General features: G+C 43.5%; 2 protein-coding genes across 3 annotated transcripts; both read left to right on the top strand.

Moving 5' to 3' along the window:
- The first annotated feature begins 589 nt into the window (after positions 1-589).
- Positions 590-15111, top strand: tspeara (thrombospondin-type laminin G domain and EAR repeats a). 2 transcript variants are annotated; one of them, XM_086127917.1, is made up of 13 exons: positions 590-669; positions 4421-4612; positions 5997-6205; positions 6945-7282; positions 8197-8287; positions 8511-8817; positions 8888-8958; positions 9241-9396; positions 9539-9734; positions 10284-10516; positions 12674-12852; positions 13947-14048; positions 14579-15111. In XM_086127917.1, exons 1-13 carry the CDS (start codon positions 606-608, stop codon positions 14730-14732), a joined length of 2292 nt encoding a protein of 763 aa, XP_085984043.1. In that variant the 5' UTR covers positions 590-605; the 3' UTR covers positions 14733-15111. The 2 variants fall into 2 exon arrangements, with proteins under 2 accessions (XP_085984043.1, XP_085984042.1); XM_086127916.1 differs by having other exon boundaries at positions 9232-9396.
- LOC147196462 (U3 small nucleolar RNA-associated protein 14 homolog A) lies at positions 660-3243 on the top strand. Its single transcript, XM_086127919.1, has one exon. The coding sequence runs from the start codon at positions 731-733 to the stop codon at positions 2912-2914; it is 2184 nt and encodes a 727-aa protein (XP_085984045.1). The 5' UTR covers positions 660-730; the 3' UTR covers positions 2915-3243.
- Positions 15112-15728: the final 617 nt, after the last annotated feature.

Genomic DNA, 15728 nt, shown 5'->3' with positions numbered 1-15728 from the left:
GTTATTCGTCTTCATGACTACAGTCTTCATAAATGTGAAGACTATCCACAAGCGCTGTCAATTCTCAGCATATCGACGTGCCTACGTGGCGGCCATGTTGGAAGTACAAAATTCCCATCAAAAGCAATGAAATGACGTTGAAGTTAAGTCGTAATGTGCAAATTTCGCAACCGATACCCGTTACTTTTTTGTCAATGCCAAAACGTGTGCTATCAATACAGAATATCGAAAAAAGCCTGCTATACAATATATGTAATATAATATATTGTATATGTGTAAAGTAACTTGTAACTTACTCTTGTAGTAATTTTACATCGTTTGTGCGCAACCTTGTGGAGAACAAAAAAGTTTGTTTTCCTGTTTTCTTGCCGTCCACTGACATACGCTGAAGTCATTGCCCCTTCATGAATAGCGTTGCCGGAGGCAAGGCTCAGCTATGGGGCGTGTCGTATCTATTTATTTTACATCTATGAAGCGGCCTGTTCGCAAGCCGGCCAATCGGTGAGTTAGCTACACATGTTTATGTTTGCATAATTACAAGGTACTGGTCCGGAATTCTGACCTGGTGAAACCCATGTACATACTCTTGTACAGTAGGCGGCGGTATGCACCTGGATGTTGCTTGCAATCCGCTAGTAATTGAAAGAAGAAGACGGGGAGGCGGAAGTAGTAAGTATTGGTCGTCGTCGCACGTGTGAGTCAACCGAGTTACAGTGTTGTTAGCTGTAAAATGGCAAAGGTTTCGGCGAAAAAACGGAAAACGAAGAGTCGCAAGAAGATTCCGAGCCTCACAGACGACAACCCAGACGTAAGCTACGATTTCGTCGAAGATGGCTTCACCAAAGCTGATGAGACTATCGCTAGTGACTCTGAGCAGGACAGCGATGATGAACGCAAACGACAAAAGCTGGTGGAGGCTATCAGCGCCCTCGGAGGAGGGAGACGGAAGAAAAAGCTCGGGGAGCGATCGGAGCCGGCCATCCAGAAGTCTGAATTTACGGTCAATGCAGAGGGTGAGGGCGACAAAATAAACTTGACCGATCTAATGAAGTCCATGCACAAAGTAGCGTCTGTCTCGACCCAGGCCAAGAAGCAGCTGAAAAAACTCCAGCGAAATAATAAAACCATTGAATGCCCTCTTAGCAGGCAGGAAAGTGAGAGGATCCAAAGAGATGTGGCCTTTAAGAAAGTAGCAACAGAGGTCACGCAGTGGCAGAGTGTGATTCAACAGAACCGGAGGGCTGAACAACTTATTTTCCCTTTGAATCGTGAGCCATCTGGCCCTAAACCTATGGAGAGGGTTGTCACGGCCTGGAAAGCGCAAACTCCCCTTGAACAGGAAATATTTTCCCTGCTTTCTGCCAACAACCAACCAATCCATGACCCCATTTTAACCCCTGCCGAGGAGGCTTCCATGAAGGCGATGAGTCTGTTGGAGGTGAAGATACGCCGCGCTGAGCTTCAGAAAGCCAGGGCTCTGCAGACCTACTACGAGGCCAAAGCCCGGCGAGAGCGGAAGATCAAGAGCAAGAAATACCACAGAGTGCTCAACAAAGCAAAGCGCAAAGAATTCCTCAAGCGTTTTGAAGAGATGGTGAAAAATGACCCGGCGGCTGCTTTAGAGGAGCTTAACAAAATGGAATTGGCGAGGATGCAAGAAAGGATGTCGTTAAAACACCAGAACAGCGGCAAGTGGGCAAAGTCCAAGGCCATCATGGCAAAATATGACGAAAGTGCTCGCAAAGCAATGCAGCAGCAGCTGGAGATCAACAAAGACTTGACGCAGAAACTCTCCATTGCTTTGAATGATGACAACGAGGAAACTGAAACCCCGGAAAACTTGCCTGATTTTGTAAACGAAGCGCCGCTGGGGACTGATTCAAATCCCTGGATGAAAGGAAAGCTGTCTGAAGAACCTGCCGAGACAAAGGGAGAGACACACAACCTCAACTTGACCGCCGAGTTGACCGAAACTGCGGCAAATGTAGAAGAGGAAGAAAGTGACGTTGAGGAAACTGAAGAAGAATCCCTGCTGCGGGAGTTCGATAATCGTCGGAAAATGCGGCACGGTCCTGACACGCTTGCATTTGAAAAAGAGGACAGGCAAATGTCAGAGGCGTGTGCAAAAGCGGCCCCCGTTGAGGAGTCTGCAGACGCTTCTCTTCAGCTGGTGGAAAACCAGACGGACCAAATGCAGCCTTTGGAGTTCATGGAGCTCCTCAGCCAAGTGGAGTCAGTTCAACCCGATCAAACTCCCGTTGAGCCGCAGCCGTCCTCAGACCAAGCGCAGAAAAAACAACCAAAAGGAATAACGCTGAAAGACACGCTCACCAAAGATGCAAATCCCATTCTTGTCCCGCTCGCTCCGACCTCCGTGGCCGCGGAGGACTCAGACGAAACGCTCACTCAGACGGGCCTCATTCAAGAAGCCTTCGCCGGAGATGACGTCATCTCTGATTTCATGAAGGACAAGAAGAATCAGGAGGGCGCGGACAAGCCCGGCGTGGTGGACATGACGCTGCCCGGCTGGGGGGAGTGGGGCGGGGTGGGCCTCAAGCCCTCCCGCAGCAAGCGCAGGAGGTTCCGAGTGAAAACGGCCCCGCCTCCACCCAGGAAAGATGAAAAACTGCCCGGCGTCATCCTCTCCGAGAAAAGAAACAGCTCGCTCAGCCTTCACCAGGTGAACACGCTTCCGTTTCCTTTCACCAGTCACACTCAGTTTGAGAGCACCCTGCGCTCTCCCCTGGGACGCACCTGGAACACTGAACGTGCCGTTAAAAATTTCACCAAACCTAAAGTGATCACCAAACTGGGTACCATCATTGAGCCGATGACTCGAGAGGAGCTGATGAAGGACAAGAAAACGTGCCCGAGGGAACGGAGTGATATGAAAATGAAAAAGAAACATTTCTGAAATGTGGGAGGGTGGAAGTTTTCAGAACATTTTCATGGGAATGTAAGATGGGGAATTTTGTCAATTGGGGGAATCTATATCGTATAAATTTACGCACCATCACACCACATTTGAAACATTTGAATTAAAAAAAAAAAGTCAAGTTCTTTGTTTTGTCCTCCCTCCCCCACATTCAACCTTTATATTTAGTTTAAAATGCACTGTGTTCCCTTGACTGTATCACGAAAGTGGTTTAATCCGATTGTCACTCTATCTTGCAGAAACAACACATTTCAACAGTTCGTTGTGGCTTAAATTTGAAATAAAGAAGCATTTTAGTTGGAAATGAATTGGAGTCGAATGATATTTTCTTTCCCCGTCCAGAAGGTGGCGCCCGTGCTCCAGTAATGTGGTTGGAAAGTGTCATAGGCTGCTGAGACGAAAAACAAAAACCTCCGGCATCAATCTGCGGAAGAAACTTTTTATTTTAAACCAACATGAGCAAAGACAGAACACACATGCTATACACAGATCCTATTTTGAGCGTGCTGCCCCGGTGATGCGATTCGTGTGCCATATTGGATATGTCGGATCTGCCCGTTAATCATACAGTACTTCATATGTGAGGGAAATTGTCTATTTACATCGTAAATACGCTTTTGAATGCTGAAACAAGCAAAAACTACTCTCTAGTCAGGCATATTACAATGAAGCTAGTAGCTGTCCGTATAGCATGCTTGAACTTCAATTTCAATCCAATAGAGTTTTTTTTTTTTAAACTTAAAGTACACTACTTTTTCTGGACATTTTTTTTTCAATGCAGTAAATTCAACTGTGGATCACATTTGTATTCTGTGCAGCTTTTAATTACTACACAATACACTTAATCCTTGAACTGTAAAAAAGAATTTCAAGATCAAATTTTAAAAGGCACCACATTATAATTGACTCAATATCTACATCTTTTTATGTTATCAAATTTAAAGTCCCAGTCAAGTAATTTACGTGTTTGTTTTTAAATGCATAAAACATGTTTGAGTAGTGAAAGTTGTCTGGATTTGTTTGGGGCCACACCTTTCCTTTTTTTTTTTGGGTGGTGGGCAGTCTGGAGCTGATGAATGGCATTTATATTTAGTTAAATTGAGAAAAATTATTTCCCTCTGCAATTTCTTTGAGAATGACTAACTTTAAAGTAATTTTTAATCCTTTTTTTTCCCCCTTCAAAAATAACCATAGACCCATGTCTCCCTTAAGAATGACAGCCCCCCGTAAGCCTGGTAAACACACATATGCGTGTTAGTGCGAGTGTGTCTGAACAAGGCAGTAAAAAAAAAAAGAAGTGACAAGCCAAGCTCATTTGCATGGCGGGGGCCTCTTAAAAGTGGGCCGTGCAGGTGCACGGCTTCTCCGCACACTTCAGTGGATTCCTCCTCGGACACACGCACACGGCACACACACTTACAGATCATCAGGAACATCTCGTCTCGTTCCTCTCTCAACTTTGGACTTTTTGTTTTCTCTTTCAAGAATTTCGTGTTTTGGGAAGATGTGAAAGATGCTTTTGCCAAGGGAGCATCCCGCATGGAGACACTTTGTCAGGGAGACCGAATGAACCAAAGAGGCTTCCGGTGATGATGTCATCGTTGCTCCTCTCCCAGCTCCTTCTGCTCAGCCTCAGGGTCACTCTCATGACGGCTGACCTCGGAGGACAATGTCCAGGTAAGGTTTCCCCCCCCATCACTTACTGTTAATAACGATTGTCCACGTATGAATTCCCGGGAAAACCCCTCAAGCCTCGAATTCCTCTGGATAGCATATCCACACTACGTTGAGCAAATGGTTTGCCAAGCAAGGGATGCCAATTTTGTGCTTTTAATTTCATTTTCATCCCTCCCCGCCTCTAAACAAGTACAGACGTGGAACCAGGTTGGGATTCCACATGCTCCTAGGATGTCTCATCCATTTTGCGAGCAATTCCCGTTTGCTGGAAAACACTAAAAGACACCCCTCCCGCCGCCCAGGGCTATTCCCTACATGGCACAAATTCCGGCATGCTACAATGTTTTTTTTTTTTTAAATTAGTTAATAGCAGGAGTTCCCGTTCAGGGATGGGAAGCCCTTTTTGAGGTGGGTGCCAACCCCTGCTCTCCTCCTCCCTCAAATCAGATGCTCCGATCGCTCCCCGAGCTTTGATTTGTCAAAAAGAGCAGCGCAATTACAGTGGAACCTCCAAAGTTAGTGTAACACAATGCTTGAAAGTCCCTGTGAAATGAAAATACATTAAATGTTCAAATGCAAAAGCAGACAACTATTCATTTATTTTTTGTCCCTAGAAGAAGTCCGTATTTGAAGCACCCCTGAAAATGGCTAAAATGAGCTCAAAATGACCACTGCAGACCAAAATGACAGACTAGTTGTTTTCAGGCTTGGGTTTAAGACTTTTGTTGTTGGTCCATTCAGGATATAAATGTCTCCCAAAATTCATTTTGCAAACCGAAAATGGCTTCTATGGCTGAATTTTCAAAAAAACTAATAAATTGTGACCAAGATGAGCGCACAAGATACCAAAAAGACAGATTTCATGTGTCTTTTCAGAGATGAGTTCTTGACTTTTTGTTGCTGTACTCATGAAAGAAATTCATACTGAATTAAAATTTTGTTTACAATAATGCGTCCTACGCAGCCCCACTAGTCTAAAGACGGTATTCTGATGAATATTCTGTTTGTAGAATCTGAATTTAGCAGCCAAACCCACCTGTTTTATCCGTCTCAGCGGGTGACCATTTTACCACTTGCTGTCAACTGAAAATGACATCACAGTTGCTCAGGTATCATATTCCACAGATGCAGTTTTAATCAAAATGCCATGTTGAGACTCATGGGGCCGCATCGAACACATTCTGGTCAAGAAAAATTTGGACTTCACTTCCCCTTTGATTTTCAAAAAACTGTGGCCTGGATTAACACTTGTTTTTGAGTTTGGGAAGGTCTTCCAAGTGTTATTTTTCTATAACAGCCCCTGCAAAGATAGAAATAATTAATCCCCACGACATCAGTTTCCTCCACGATGGCATCGTCACTAATGTTAGTCAACGGCCTGCAGATTTGGCTCCGGTGGATCTTCTATCAACTGTCCTCGAGAAGGACGCCTCCGGACTTATGGCAGGGGTGCAGGTGAGGTCATCCGGAGGTGTACGTGGCATCCATTTCTCCGGGCCTCACGCCCCCGTTAGCCTGCTCTCCAACTGTGACCATTTTCCGAAAGACTTCTCCATCGTGGTCACGCTGAAAGTGGCTCGCATTGCACACAAGGTGAGCAACCCGCACGCCCCCATGAAAATGCACAATAATTTTGAACCGGCACTACCGTCGCGCGCCATATTAGTATTCCACACAAGATGCCATGATACAGTAAGAGTATTGCTTTGGCACCATCCGGTAGTGACCTGGTTCCAAGTAACCGTTGGAGTGAATTAAGGAGTTGACACAAAATTAGTCCTTTGTTGCCATCCAGTGGGATCTGGAGTTAAATACAGTAACGTAGAACACTTTGGAAATCAATTTGCTCATGGAAGGGCCTGGTTACGACCCCCAGTGAATAGTGAGGATTCACTGCGCTTTTATTTATATAGCGCTTTTCATACACAAGGTAACTCAATGTGCTTCACATTGTTACAAAACAGCCTTTAAAATCCAAAGAATTCAGTACATTTAACTCATTCACTCCCAAAGACGTTTTTAAACGTCTTTTCAGACTTGGTCTAGAATTGGCTGGTACTGAATGAGTTTTAAAAAAACAGAAGAACATAGGGCATTTAAAAGCCAAGTACAGAAATAAAAAGTAGTTTACCAAAATTACGGGACTACCCTGCACACTTTAGGTTAGCAAAAAATATAGCATACAGCAAACCCCCACGAATTCACAAATTGCTATGCACAAATTCAATATGAATAAAGGCACCTGTTAAAAAAAACAAAAAAAAAACAATTAGCATCAGTGGATAGATTGTGTTGGACTTTGGTGTCATACATTTTTTTTCCCGCCTTCCAGAAAAGTGAGTACATCTTCACCATACTGGAGCCAAAAAGAGCAGAGCCGGGAGCCCTGAAGGAGAAGGTAGATGAAGAAGTGAGGGGAAAGGGAAATAATCTGCAATTAAATATCAGCGGAAGAAGAGGGAGGAATAACGCAGAACACCGCCGTCTGCTCCTGGGACTGAGACTCTCCGGGAAGCGGCTGCACGTGCTCTTCAGGGGACAGCGAGGCATCACGGAGCAGTGGGTGTTCCGGGGCGCCCACCTCGCAGACGACCACTGGCACACCCTGATTCTGTCCGTCGAAGGCCGTCGCGGCAGGCTGACAGTAGATTGTGGCTCGCCGCGGGAAATGTAAGCTTTTTTAAAAAAAAATTTTTTTCAAGACCTAGACAAAGACCACTTTTTCAGATTTTTTTTTTCTTTTTAAACAGAAATGTTGGTTTTCCCCATATTTTGGTATCTGGCCAAATATAATGATTTTGATGACATAGAGTGCCACTTTAATTCACAAATGAGGGACTGTCATCATTGACATAAATGGTTTGACAGTGAAAGACAAAAAGTGCCGAGACTGCATTGTCAGTGTGTGCTCCAAGATGATCACAGTCAAGGAGAGAGGCCTGAGTTCATTTTGGGAGAAACAGGAGGCTGGTAAAAAAAAATAATTAATTAGTCAAAAAGATCATCTCGTTGCCATATAATCGACCTCGAATGCCCTTTGGCGGGCTTTACTACATGCCCCTGATGAGGACAAAAGAGATACACCAAGTCTGTTATTTGTACTTCCGTGAGCCAGCTCAACGCTGTCGCAGTATTTTATTTATTTCAACTTTGCCCCATTACCCGTTGACCCTTGTGACCATATCCCCAACGACCTTGTCCTATTAAGTGCTTATTGAGCTTGCATGTCAACTTGGACCTAGGATGTGAAGAAAAAATGCCCACGCCGGCACCAATAAAGTTCTCTGAATGCTAGATTTCGACCACCCTAGATTTCTGTTCCATCCCCCATGAATGTGCCCCGCAGGGACAATACATCACTCAGCACAATTCATCAGCGGCGCCGCAAATATGCTTCAAGCCTGCAAGCCATGCAATCGCAGCAGTCTGACATCATTTGATAGATGGCTCTTGAGTGCAAACTCCAATTAAGACGGGAATATAAATCGCCACGCGGATCAAACATTTGCTTTGGCTGTGTTGTTGATGTCAATTCACTTGGGGAAAATACTTCATGAAAATGTTCTCCCTTTTCTGGCAAACAGCCTTCCCTCTGGGCCTTTCCCGTCAGACCTCAGCTTTCACGTGTCCAGATTCCACATCGGTAGCCGAGGCAGATGGAAAGGATTGTTTACGGTGAGGCTCACACTTTCCCCTCTTGATGCTTACATGTCATTAGTTGTACAGTTCAGTTCAGCTCAGCTCAGGATTTAGGGTGAATGTTGCCAACTTTTCCGGGGGGGGGGGGGGTTGTGTTTTTTTTTTCATCCTCTTTCGGTTTAAGATTAGTGTTCAGGCTTAAGTTCTCCATCGACTTATCTGCAGATTGCCGAGTGTGATCCGCTGGTCTTTTTTACAGGGCCTGTTGCGACAGTTGGTTCTGGTGCCGGGTTCAGATGCCACCCGCCAGATATGCCCGTCCGCCCGAGCTCAACTCGCAGCTCTATCAGTTCCGCCGTTGCTGCTGTCAGATGTGCCTGCCGACGGGAAGAATGCCGCGCGTCACCTTGCCCCTTACGGTCCAGATGTTGCGGGAACCGAGGCGAGAGTGTCGGTGGGTTTACAGCGGACGTGCACGGAGCCACTCCGGGGCCAGTTGTGGTTCAATCCGCTCAGGAAAGCTCTCTACCTTTGCGATGGTACCTCGTGGATCCCCGTGCTGGAGGGTGAGCTGCCGACATCGTCCTCCCTCGAATGTCTCAGTTTGGAAATGAACAAATGTCTTCATCTGCTCAGATCGCAAACGACTGGACTACGTTGAGGAGCAGCAGGTTCTCAGCACCAACTCGGAGACACACGACATCGAGGTAAAAGCCTTTTTTTTTTAAGCTCGACGGGTCAGTCGGGTCATTTCACGTTGCAGTCAAAACCACATTTTGAGAGATTAAGTCAAGACCCAAAATTTAGGAAGTCGTGACTAAATAAGGACCTTTAAGACTTGAGTCCAAGTCAAGACTAAGAATCTTTAGGGTTGAGTGTAAGTCAAGACTAAGCCTTAGAGGAGTTGAGACCAATGTCAATTTTGACGAGGTGAAACCAAGTGAAGACCGTGACAGTGAATTGTTTGGTGTCATCTTCAGGTCTTCCAGTTACAGGGCCTGGGTCTGATGGCTGCCATGGCTCACCGCTCCACGACGTCTGGCTCCGCAGTGTATCGGTGGAGCCAACAGAACGGCTTAGAGCTGTACCAGAATATTAGCACCCACGGAGCACTGGCATTGAGGCATTTCAATTTGGGCAAGAAGGTAAAAATTGCCACGAAAGGGAACAACATATGACACTGCAGATTAATAAATACTGCGAATTAGCGCCGCATGCATGTATATTTCTACTATTTGTCGTACTTTTTGTACAAAGTGATGCTAAATTCTTGTTATTTTGTCCTAGACATTTCTGGTGGTGTCCAACTCTAACGTAGGCACCGGTGTGGGAAAGGAAGTCGATGTCTCTGTCATTTACAAGTGGAGCCGGAAAAGCAAACAGTTTGTGGAGTTTCAGAACTTGGAGACACACTGCGCACGCGACTGGGAGGCCTTCAAAATTCGCCGACACTCCTATCTCGTAGTCGCCAATCACAGGATAGGTAAGGCAACAATTAAAAATAGAAACATAACGGATGCGATTGAGTCAAGACCGAAAACTTAAAATCCTGGCTTGTTGAACTCAAGACACCTTTCAATGCTTGAGACCAAATCAAGCCCAAGACTGTAGACAGTTGTCATGACCAAGACACCCAGTCAGCATGTCTGGTCTGTAACTTCTCCCCCTGTCAAGTTTTTTTCTTTCCCAGACCCCACACTGTGCCCCTCCCCCACACGAGCATAGTTTGGGACTTGCTTTTTTTTCCTCTCTCCTTCTTCCTTTTTATTTTTCCCTTTCATCTTAGAAAATTGCGGTGTTGCCTGGTGACCCATCTGCCCTCCTATTCTGTCTCCTTTTTTTTTTTTTCCCTTTCTTGGGCAGGTTGAACATGTCAAATGAATTCCGTTGCTCTATAGTTGTGACAATGACAATAACATTTGATTTCCATCTCCATTTTTTTAATTTCAATTGAAACGGTTGGAGCTGAAACCAACCATTTTGTGAAACTAGCTAATCATTTTGTGTGTGTGTCTCTCTCTCTCTCCGGTAGGTAATAACAACCACACCATAGACAGCATAGTGTACAAATGGAACCGGCCAACTAAGTCCTTTGAAGTTCACCAGAGGTTGAGAACGTCGGGGGCTTACGACTGGGAGTTCTTCAAAGTGGGACCTTACCATTTTCTGGTGGTGGCAAACGCCTTCGACGGAGTAACCACGTCAGTAGACTCTGTGATCTACGTTTGGGTGGACGGGAACTTTCAAATCCTCCAAATCATTAAGGTACACATATTGTTACATAATGGAGATCTAATTCGTGTGTTCAAGGCCAGTGTAAAACTTAATTTATTAATTTTTTAAGCGAAGTGGGGGCGGGGATGAGTGAAATCCGAAATTGTGTTGTCGTGAAGATTTTATTTCAAGGCTATATCATAACCCAGCGCTACGCGCCAGACTCATAATTTTGTCTGCTGAGATTTATGTGATGGCGAGTTGAAACGCAGTAAAACAGCCCCGTCCGTCCGTTGCACTCGGATGCAGGAAACAAACACAATCGCGGCGAGATGAAAACAAGGTAATGACAAGGACCGGGAGAAAAGCGTCAGGCGTGTCCTCGCTATCAAAAATAGAGCATGCGGTCTGTAGCCGATAGCGAGTGTCATACTTGCACTGTAACCGCACTTACAATGAAATGTGTGTTGACACATTGATGGCCCCATAAGGAGACGCGTGTGATTTAGGGGGATTCCACAGCTGGATGTGAAGAATAGCCAAAAAGCACCCCCAGGGCGGTTTAATTAATCACTTGAACTCACCCAGAACACTCTGACACATACTCCTTACACTTGCACGAGTGTTTAGGTGGTTGTTTTATTATCTTTCTATACACCCTTTCACTGTGATGTCACACGCACCTCTGGGTGGCAAAAAAGTTGTGATCATTCAGTGACTGGCTAATTATTTGACTTTTCTGTTGCTCAGATGATGGCGCTGAAATGCTGAAACGCTGGAATGGATGGTGGGCTTTTGTCTCCTAGCATGCTAGCCACGATGGCGGTTTGGCTAACGCTCTGTCCCTTTACTACAACTAAATGTGAAGTACTTTTTGCTTCTGAAGTTTAAAATAGAAGTAGACCTGTTGGGCTATATGTGGCAGCATGCTTTTGTCTCCTAGCATGCTCGCCATGATGGCGGTTTGGCTAACGCTCTGTCCCTTTACTACAACTAAACGTGAAGTACTTTTTGCTTCTGACGTTTAAAATAGAAATAGACCTGTTGGGCTATATCTGGCAGCATAACCTCAAGCGCGACAAGATTTGTCTGACACCCCCTCCGTAAAAGTGATTCACTTTCCGATACCCAAAAATACCCAGTCCCTTATTGTTTCCAAACATTGTGAAAAGGTCCACAGTCAAGCGACAAGATTTGGAGAAGGAACAATTGTGTCACTGATTAGACTAGAGTGGGAAATCCAATATTGGAATGCTGGGGAAATATTTCTGCCTCAAAAGTCAAACAAAACATGGAGTACAACGATCACACGTGAGACGTCTGCGAATCTCGTCAGACCTCGGTGTTGACCTGGGCCAAGAATATTCTAATATCAATTGTCGCTTTCAATTTTTTTTTCACACATTTTTACCAAATGCATTAATGTTTAAAAAATGGAATCTAGATTTTTCCAACTTGTTTTTGCAGGTGTGGATCAGGCACCCTCTGACCTCCTGATGACTTTTCTTTCTTGTGTTTATGTGTAACCGTCCTTTTGTTGTTTTACTCTTTCCCTGTTTCAAGATTGCCCCATACGCTTCAAACACCAGCAGGTGAATGTTTCTGCGGGAACCTGTACATTTGTGGTGGGAACATGCAGTTCTCTGGACTGTTTCACACCCCCAGCCCAAAACACCTTCCTTCAAAAATATACATATACATGACTTGGGGCCATATTACTGTTTTGAGATTTCCCCCATGACCGTTCAACGACCATCGGGTGCATGTTTCTGCAGGTACCTGCACCAATGGGGCGGTAACACAGACTAAAAATACAATACCATAAAAATACAAACACCTATGGCAGGGAGACTGTCACAGTTTCGGGCTTACTACCATTTTATTCACTGAGCTGCCACTTTGGAGGTTCTGTTGTGCAGAATTCAGTTCAAAATGTTTCAGGGATTTTTTTTTTTTAATGACATGGGTGTTTGCTTCCTTTGCGTGTAAGCCAACACAACTGCTAATCGCCAACCTAATTTACAAGTTGTCCCAACATGATTGAAAATAATACCTTTTCAATAACCGGGCCACTCAGCGTCTTTTTTTTTCTACTCTTCCAGCGGCGCATCGACTAGGATCCGGTTGAGTCAGCTCACTTTCAGTCATAATTACACATTTGCCCATACACGTCTTTACACTTTTTTTTCCCTCTAATATTTAACACAGACGTTTTGTGCCACTGACTGGGAGATGTTCCAGATAGGCACACGGGTCTTCCTCGTGGTCGCCAACGGACACCGGCTCCATGACAACGGGTCCAGTGAATATGCCATCAACTCCACTATCTATGAGCTGGACATGACCGGGCAGGTGTTTGTTCGCTTCCAGGACATCGTCACGTACAGGTATCATCAAAAGTGGCTAAAGTACTCACATTCTGTACTAAGGTTGTACAGATACATGTACGTGTGTTAACAAAAAAACAAAACAAAACGCACAGACTCTGAAATGTACAAAAGTTTAAAAAAATGACTGAATAAAAACTCAGTCAAGACTTTACCTCTGTTTTCAGGTTTCAACCGTGGTTTTCATCCAGAGCGATTGAAAAAAGTAATGTGCCTATTGAGACAAAGTACGGAGCAGAAAGTGCAATTATGTTTTCAAACGTCTGGAGTGAAAGTACAAAATCATCCCCCAAAATAATTACTCAATTAGATAGCTGAAAAATCTACTTAAAGGAAGGGTTTGCTATGTTGAAACAGATTTAAGGTAGCCACACTTCTAGAATCTCTGACCAATTTGATTCTCAGACATTCACAATAGCATGCGGTTATGAAGGTCCATATGTATTAATCATGCTAGCGTTAGCACTGTTAGTAGCGTGACAATTGAGTGTTACTATCACACGAAATATTTTCAATTTGAAGTTTTATTTTTTGGGGGAACGTACAGTCAATTAACAATGGAAAGAAAGTGTAAAAACCGGTCGAGCAGAAATGGTGCTCAGTCTGCGGCAGTAAAACAGGCCAAAATCCAGATGTTCGGGGGAAAGTCAGGTCAGAATGTGCAAACCATGCGGGCCTGCTATTGCTTGCGCACGCGAGTGCAAGGCAAATGATTGACACCTTGTCACTAACAATTTCTCTCTCTGGATGGGTTGTTCTTGCTGAGGCGTGGTGGTGGTGGTTTCCAAAGAAAAACTAATTAGAGGTGCAAGATGGGGCCTGAGAGGGATGACTTTCTTCACAGATCATTTCACTCGTGTACCACTGTCAGGTTACTGACTGCTTTTACAAATATGACAAATATCCTCCTTTAAGTGCATTCACAAAGTATTTGTATTTCATTCCTATCCACGTGTGGATATGATGTGGTGGCCAACCTGTGACATGAGGGCCATCTATGGCCAATAAAAACTCAGAGGAAGTGTTATTTAAAAAAAAACCTGACAAATGTTCATAATATAAGCATTTGCATAACTTGTGGTTTCTTCCGACAGCGCGGTGGACTGGGAGTTCTTCACTCTCGGGGAGGAATATTTCCTGGTCGTTGCCAACTCCTTTAACGGCGAGTCGTACTCTCTCAACAGTGTTCTCTACAGGTACTCGCTTCGTCATTTCTCCGATGAGACGCATCAGTAGTAGCACGCTTAATATGCGGAGGATTTTGGGGGCAGCATTTTTAACTGACAATCGATTAAACAAAGTCTCCATTACCCATTTGACGGATTTTTTTTTTCCAGAGCAGAGACTGAAACAATAAAATAAGTAGCTGCGGCAAAGTGGATATATGTGTGGATTATATGACAGTCATCCCTTGCCATGTCACTGTTAACTTTTTACGGTTTTATAGTACTGTTTTTCACTTTTTTATGATAATTTTTCAACACAGAATTGTTGTTGCAATAGTAGTGTTTTATATTTATATTATATTCGAGTTTTTTTTCATAATCTGGATTTATTTACAAACTATATTTTGTAACCTTTTTTAATTTAATGATGTATTTATTAATATTATTAAGGTATATGTTTATTTTAAAATGTATTTTACTGTAAATGATTTTTAATTGTATTTGATGTTATTATTCGTAAAACTCCACTAATGGGGGTTCTTGCATTCCCCTCCGTCAAGGTGGCAGGGCTACGAGGGCTTCGTTCCCGTCCATTGGCTCCCGACCATCGGCTGCAGCGACTGGGAGTTCTTCAATGCTGGCGGAGACTCTTATCTGATCTACTCAAGTGCGAAAGTGCCTCTCGCCAAAGTGTTCAAACTGAAAATGTACTGAGCTTATTCACTTCCATATTTATGCATGTGGATGCATGCCCTGTCCATGGGGCCCCCGCAAGAGTCGTCCCACTGTGCAAAAACCACAGAGGAAGTCTTATAATTGGAGGATGACAAGTACTCACAATATCAAAAAATAAGCACTTGTTTTGATAGTTACATCATATTAGTCTGGCCCTCAGAGTACTTTTACAGAAATTTTTCCTACCCTTAAGGTAAAGACATGCAATGTGTGTGTCCAAGTGCCTGTTTGCAGCCTGAGACTACATAAAACTGACTGTAAATTATTAAATGAGCAATAAGCTAGTCTTATAATTTTCTTAAAAGGTCACTTTTGTTGACTGATATTTTGCACAGTATTAAATGTCATTTGTTCACAATATTGGTCCTGTTAGTAAATATTAAGTATTATTTAATAGAGCGCGACCGTTCACTCGGCCCGTTATACCCCTTCTAACATGCTAAAAATATTTGATGATTGTTTTTTTTCCCTTCATGAACCCTAATTTTTTTAGAAAATTGTGTACAGACAAAGGTAATCTCGTGATTTATCACACTAAAGACTATATCAGAACTTCTATTCCTTCATTATCTTTGACATGTATCAGTTAAAATAGTCATTCAATGGATCTGTCAATTAATAACTGCATTTTTACTATTAAAAGCAACGTTCTTGTGAGCATTGCAAAGAGGAGGAATTGAGCAGAATGTCACTATTTTACATGCAACCTAAAATTACGGTTTGTTTAAAAAAAAATGCAGCATAACCATGAAGAACTGTTTTTTTTAACATAACATTTTTTGCACTGTAGTCCTTGTTTGTATAACGTTGTATAACCTCAGAGTTTCATTGGGACTTTTTGGCCATTGAATGTTTTTCATTTTATTGATTTTTTTTCATGTTATTGTGTATTCTATTCAAATATATATACTTTATGAAGACATTGAAAAATAAGAAAAATGCGATTAATTTAATTTAAAAGTACTTTACTTTTAA

The sequence above is a fragment of the Hippocampus guttulatus genome, chromosome 13, assembly GCF_054856545.1.
Source record: "Hippocampus guttulatus isolate MCC_2025c chromosome 13, RoL_Hgut_1.0, whole genome shotgun sequence".
Lineage (NCBI taxonomy): Eukaryota > Metazoa > Chordata > Actinopteri > Syngnathiformes > Syngnathidae > Hippocampus > Hippocampus guttulatus.
This window is presented reverse-complemented; position numbering and strand designations above follow the sequence as displayed.

Bases quoted from the DNA above. Each gene is read 5' to 3' on its own strand.
- tspeara (XM_086127916.1), top strand. From the start codon at position 606: ATGCACCTGGATGTTGCTTGCAATCCGCTAGTAATTGAAAGAAGAAGA. The intron at 7,283-8,196 runs GTAAGCTTTTTT...TCTGGCAAACAG, and splicing joins TGTGGCTCGCCGCGGGAAAT to CCTTCCCTCTGGGCCTTTCC. The intron at 14,049-14,578 runs GTACTCGCTTCG...CCCTCCGTCAAG, and splicing joins CTCAACAGTGTTCTCTACAG to GTGGCAGGGCTACGAGGGCT.
- LOC147196462 (XM_086127919.1), top strand. From the start codon at position 731: ATGGCAAAGGTTTCGGCGAAAAAACGGAAAACGAAGAGTCGCAAGAAG.